The sequence below is a fragment of the Eufriesea mexicana genome, unplaced genomic scaffold (assembly GCF_001483705.2).
Source record: "Eufriesea mexicana isolate 0111107269 unplaced genomic scaffold, ASM148370v2 scaffold474474821, whole genome shotgun sequence".
Lineage (NCBI taxonomy): Eukaryota > Metazoa > Arthropoda > Insecta > Hymenoptera > Apidae > Eufriesea > Eufriesea mexicana.
In genome coordinates, this window is record NW_016907964.1 from 669,572 (window position 1) to 675,571 (window position 6,000).

General features: G+C 45.9%; 1 protein-coding gene across 1 annotated transcript in view; it reads left to right on the forward strand.

Annotated features, from left to right (window-relative positions):
* Positions 1 to 6,000, forward strand: part of toy (paired box 6 protein twin of eyeless) — a 50,442-nt gene that overhangs the window by 41,941 nt on the left and 2,501 nt on the right. Inside the window, exons 7-8 of the mRNA XM_017901402.1 lie at positions 400 to 626; positions 2,685 to 2,941. Coding sequence (XP_017756891.1) covers positions 400 to 626; positions 2,685 to 2,941 — 484 coding nt within the window. The remainder of the gene's footprint in view (positions 1 to 399; positions 627 to 2,684; positions 2,942 to 6,000) is intronic.

Below are 6,000 nucleotides of genomic sequence, written 5' to 3' on the forward strand. Positions count from 1 at the left end.
GAGTTTGTGCCGTTAGCGGAGAGTGGAAAAAAGTATCTAGATTCACGCTGTCGGGTGAGCGAACGAGGAGAATAGGCGAAGAGAAACTGGTATAAAGGATAGAAAAAGGCAGGCGCATAAAGCTCGGTGGCATAGGCGAGGAACGAACGAGAAAGAATAGCGTGAAAGAACAGTGTGCGGAGCGAAGAGTGCGAGAAGGTACGTAGGCGAGAAGTAGCGAGCGAATGAGGGATACGCGCGGCCAGCGGAGTGAAAGTACGAGACGCCGCGGAGTGGGGGTAGCGCTAGAGTGGGAGGTGTCGCGCGAGTGCGAGGATGGATAGGTGCGGATAATGCGAACACATCGCGCGGAGTGACGCCCTTATCGTGACAAAAGCACCGTCATTGCGTCGGTTGCAGGTGTGGTTCAGTAATCGCAGGGCGAAGTGGCGTCGAGAGGAGAAATTACGGAACCAAAGGAGAGCAGCCGTCGATCAGGTAGTCGGCGGCGGCAGCAGCGGGGGTGGCAGCAGCACCGCCCCCCCGGCCGCGACCCCTGCCACGCCACGACTGCCGCTAAACGCCGGATTCAACGCCATGTACTCGTCGATACCGCAGCCGATCGCTACGATGCCTGACACTTACAGGTAATCATTCTGTCACCCTCTCTTCCCTTTTGTTTCCAGACGAACCGTCTACCGCGCGTGTAGGGGGGCTATACAGGCCTCGTGTACGAGAACACGAGAGCGGGTCTGTGGATCGAGTTCACTCGTTGAGGTTGAATACGATGTTTGTAACGGGGCGCTGAAAGGATTATGAGTGGAACGATTTGGTAGAGTCGGGGTTAGAATTCAATTTGAGGGTGGAGCGAGTGGGTCAAATTAAGTATGTCGATACTTGTGCAAGTTTTCCAGTCAAAAATTTCGGTGTCGATAATAAATCCGGCTCCTCGTTATTTTTGCAACAGAACAGAAAATTGGCAAAGCATAATTTTCAAATTATACCGCGACGAGAAATATTTTTAATTACGCGTCAATATGTCGAAGTAAATAATTTTTCCAAAAGTTCCCGCGATTTTTTAATTTCGTTTTAGAAGTCCCATTTAACACGTGCTTTTCAAACGTTTTTCGCTGATAGCCTGACATTTTTTGGTTATAGTTGCACTTGGTTTTTTCGTATTTTTCATGTATACCAGAGGTAACAATAGGGTGGCACTCGGTGTTTAAAGATTTGGCAATCGAGCTACGCTTTAACTGGGCTCGCATTGTTGCAGAGATCGCAGGATAAGGGATGCAGTATGCGACGAATTTGAATTTTGCGAACGATCCTCAAATACCTTGCACTTTTCGCGCTCGACATTTCGCGATTAATCGAAAATCGCGTTGCGCAAATAAATGTCTGACCTTGTGAAAATTTAATCTTCCCAAAAAATTATCTTCAAATGTCATCGCGCGTAACAAACACGTGGTAATCCAGACACCGAGGTCTCTTTGATATCGAATATTTACCGAGGGCAAATAAATTCTGCAAAAACCGAATTCGCTAACTGTATCGTACATTTGTTAAATTACCATAGCAAATATCGTGTACCGTACGAAATTCACATCACGAGATAGGATCTTTACACGATCGTTACCCAAAGGCTGCCAGGTAGATTATGTTCGATAGAACTTACAACCATACTTATTAGAATATCGTAAAAATAGGATAGTTAATAGAAAATAGCGTGAGATCCAAAGAAACGAAAAATTGGGGTTAATATTTCAACAAATTTTTTATAAAAAATTCTGAGTGAGAAAAAAACTCTACCAAATCGTTAGCATTAAAGGAAAGCAAAAATCTTGCAAATTAGTATTGCACTACTTGGATCGAGCCTTCATACACGTAGCGAACGTCAATAAAATGGGAATCACATGGAAAAACGTGATAAGTAGGATTTAATATAATTTCCTAACTAGAGGAATTTATTTTAACACTAGAACTACCATTTATCTAGTACCTTTTAATTGGATCACCCTGTATAAAACTTCCACTCTCAAAAAAAAGAAATGGAAAGAATTACTTATTACGTCCATGTGGTACCCAATATATAAGTCCCAAGAAAAAATAAAAATTGAAATTAAAACGCATTGTGCTATGGACAAAAGTTACTAGACCTTCCTAGACCGAATTACGTCTCTATAGTCCGTCCAAAGAGACGAGATACCAACGCTTACATTAACGTCTGCGTGAGCAGTCAAGTGGTCTGCAGTTATCGGTCTATTTTCTTGAGTTAGAGGACAGAATTCCTGGATCCCCTTCATTCCACCATTTCAGAACCCCTGTAGCACCCACTTCCTGGATCCCCTTCATTCCACGATTCCAGAACCGCGTAGCACTTAATTCCTGGACCCCCTTCATTCCACAATTCAATTCCAGAACTCCATCAGGCCCAAATCACTGGGTCCGGATACTATGAAGTCTGTCCCGATCTGATCACGCACTCGTCACGTGAATCAGCCGTCGCAATTTGGTATCTCGTCTCGTTGGACTATGGCTGACGGATGGCCAGAGACGTGATTCGGCTGCAATGACCCGAGGAAAACGCGCTCGGTAACACGCGAGCCATCGACAGAGCCCGAGGTCCTTCCGGTGACGGTAGACAGATTGGACGCGTCGGTTATCGTATTTTCGTCTAACGCGTAACCTCCGTCCTCTGTTTGCAGCTCGATGTCGAGCAGCCTGGGCGGGTCAATGGGTGGAAGCTGTCTTCAGCAGCGCGCCGAGGGATATCCGGCGTACGTGTTCCACGAACCCCTTCACTCGCTGACGCAGTCTTACTCCCACGCACACAGCACTGCTGCGCACTCGCAACCCCATCGCGGTATACCGACCTCTCATGGTGGAACCCCCACCACGCCAGGAGGACAGCCTGCAGGACCAGGTGGTGCGCCCTACCAGCCGACGACCTCGACCGCGACTGGTGAGTTTCCGCTTTAAAGGATTGTTTGTTTGTTCTTGTTCAATCTTCAAGGCCGTCTACCGGTACCCGCTTAGGTCGTCGTTCGAGCGCCGATCAAGGTCGCCATCGGATACACAGGTCTCCTGTTGGAGACCACTTTTCTAGGTTATCTCGAGCCGATGGCTGAACCGGAAGAAAGTAGATCGAGTGGATGAAAGCTTTTCCTTCGTTCGAGGGTGTTCAGTTCTTCGAATTGGGTTCGGTGGTTCTTATATCCCTCGTCAGGGTGGATTTTAGAGGTTTCGCGTAACTGCTTTGGAGATGGCGAGAAGGTAAACTTGACTTATACTCGGACGCTTTGATGTTTGGCTAGTAATGCGTTCAGTTGGGAGCAGCGCAACTGTTATCGCTTGAGGGATCCGTTAAATGGTTAGAGGTTATGTTTGATGACAAACGATCTGTATAGATAAGAGACATGTACCTTGGTTGGATTATAGGGAACTAACTGGTCAATCAAGAGTAGTGAGAAATAGGTCTACCAATCGTTTAGCTGTTCAATTGTACTGAGAAAAGAAATATTTATATTTAATTTTGAGGTCTATCGTAATTAGGATAGTCGCAAAGTATCGTCAGATTTTTGCAGTAGGTGGAACCATTTTTCTGCTACTATTGTTTATTATAGGTCATCAGAGTAGTCATTACGTAAATCAAGAGCTTTTGTGATTGAAACGAAATGATTATCATTATACGTTAAAGATACAATGCCTTTTGCCCAACTCTGTATTTCTGGCTCCCCTTATTTTAATATTATTTATAAATTTGAAACCAATGAATATTTAAAGAAAATATTTCGATTTGTATATTCCAATTATTTTTATTAAAAAATAATAAGAAAGTGAAAATCAATCATGAACAGATGTGAAAATCGTTAGATCCTATCGTTTAAGCTTGCACTTTTGACAGCGGACAAAGGTTCCCCGAAACGACAGTGGCGCGCCGCCAGAGGGAACTAGTGGAGGGGGGCAGAAAATTCCCATTCGCGTCGCGTGCTCGCGGCACTCGACGCGTGTCGTTTGCGGAACACGGGCTCGCGTTGGGTCGTGCTCATTCTGTACCATTGAAACTCCCGCTTGATTACGCACACTCGAGAATTCTCGGCGCACGGCCGCGGCCAACGACGAAAAAGGATAAACGGCCCTCGTCTTCGCGGGAACTGGTTACCGCGGTGAGCGACACGAGTGGAAGACACGTTTAATGGGCGCAAGGAAGTTTGTTTTACCGGAGATGCAGTTGAAACACGTGCGATCGACGCGGAAAATGCTGGAATAAATTTTCATTCGACTCCTTAACGAAGCGTGCCACCGTTTCTTTTTATTTCTGTTAGATATTTAGCTGCATTGGTGATGCTGCAGGGTTTCAGGTGTACCAGTTGCTAGAAGACACCTTTTGGTATCATATTTTTAGGTTATGTTTCAGGTGGTAGAGTGCGTGTCTTCTGGTACCACATTTTTAGGTTATGTTTGGAGTAATAGGATGCGTGGTCTTTTGGTACCACATTTTTAGGTTATATTTGGAGTAATAGGATGCGTGGACTTCTGGTACCATATTTTTAGGTTATGTTTTGAATAGTAGTATGCATCTCCTGATACCACATTTTGAGGTTTGGGGTTAGGTTTGACTGCACAGGGCATGATATTGATAATTGAGCTTTTATTATACAATAGTACCATAATTTAGTTAACTTCAAAATTGCCACTATTTAGTAGATAAGTTAGTAGTTATAGTTATCAATTTTTTACTACAGTAATCGTAACGTTTTGAGATCTGTCATTTCTATGAGACCAGTTGTAAAGAAACGAAGCTTCTTTCTAAATATATAAATATATTTAATTCACGATACTAAGGAATTAATTAACTACCTCTACTTCGATTCACGTTAAATATAATAGCTCTGCTTGTCATCCGTCCATAATATCTCCTCTTTTCACTGTAACCGATCTCTTTCGCTCCTCTGTCCCGGCCATTCCACCAAACTAGCAACCTCCCGAATAAATCAACCGAAGTTTCCACGGAATACGTGCAAATCCGTTTAGCCGAAGTCGGTGACAAACGAAACCACTTTTACCCCGTGAAAAATCTTCCGAAGCCCAGCAACGATCCTCCAAAATCGAACCTTCGATACCACCCCTAGAATCTCACTAGTCATTCCTCTCACGAGCCTGAACCTCCCACAGCAAAATAAAGCGTCCAGGATTACCCAGGACCTCTCTACGCGCCACCTACGTAGAGCCTGTGCTCATAAAAGATGGAACCAAGAGGTTTATTCGCGTAAATCGTAATTTAGAAGAAAAACCAGTCGTCGAACAGTCCTAGATGCACAGTGCTGCCTAAAGAAGGTGGTTGGTTACGCTTACAGCGACGGTTACAGCACGTGGCTGGTTCGTCCACGGGATTGTAAAAGGATTTTAAAACAAATCTCGCATGGGCACCCAGCGGGCTGAATCGAAGAACGGGGATGTTCGGTGGTTTCCCGTCGCATCCCACCCCAGCGACAACGTGGCTGCTGAATTTTCCATTTTCCCGATTCTCACTTTCCCTCCGTCACCCTCCACCCCCAGTTTCTTTCTTCTCCAACTTTCCCTCTTCCACCGACCGAGCCTGTCCCCTAGATGGTGTCCCCTTCCTTCTCGTTTAACGAAAACTACGCTCGGAGGGTCGACCCTCCTGGTCTCCGAGTTCTTCCCTCTCCGTCCTGTCCCGTCACTCCCTTTCTTGCTCCTTTCTCGTTCCAACCACTTCTCTCTGTCTCTTCTCCTCCCTCTCCTCTCCTCTCCTCTCTCTCACTCTCTCTTTCTCTCTCGCTCCCCGTTCTGCACCGACCCTGTCTCGCTGGCTCTTCCTCTCTTCAGGGTATACAGGGGCGAACAGAGGATGTGGATGGGTTGGGTCTCGCCTCGGCTGGGCGAGCGCTCAATAACGTGCGAACCCAAAGGGGAGGAAATACGGGGGTGCGCGGCGTACCTACAGGAATGAAGTGGAACGCCGTAGAATGGTGGAATACTGCGGAACACGCGGCATTC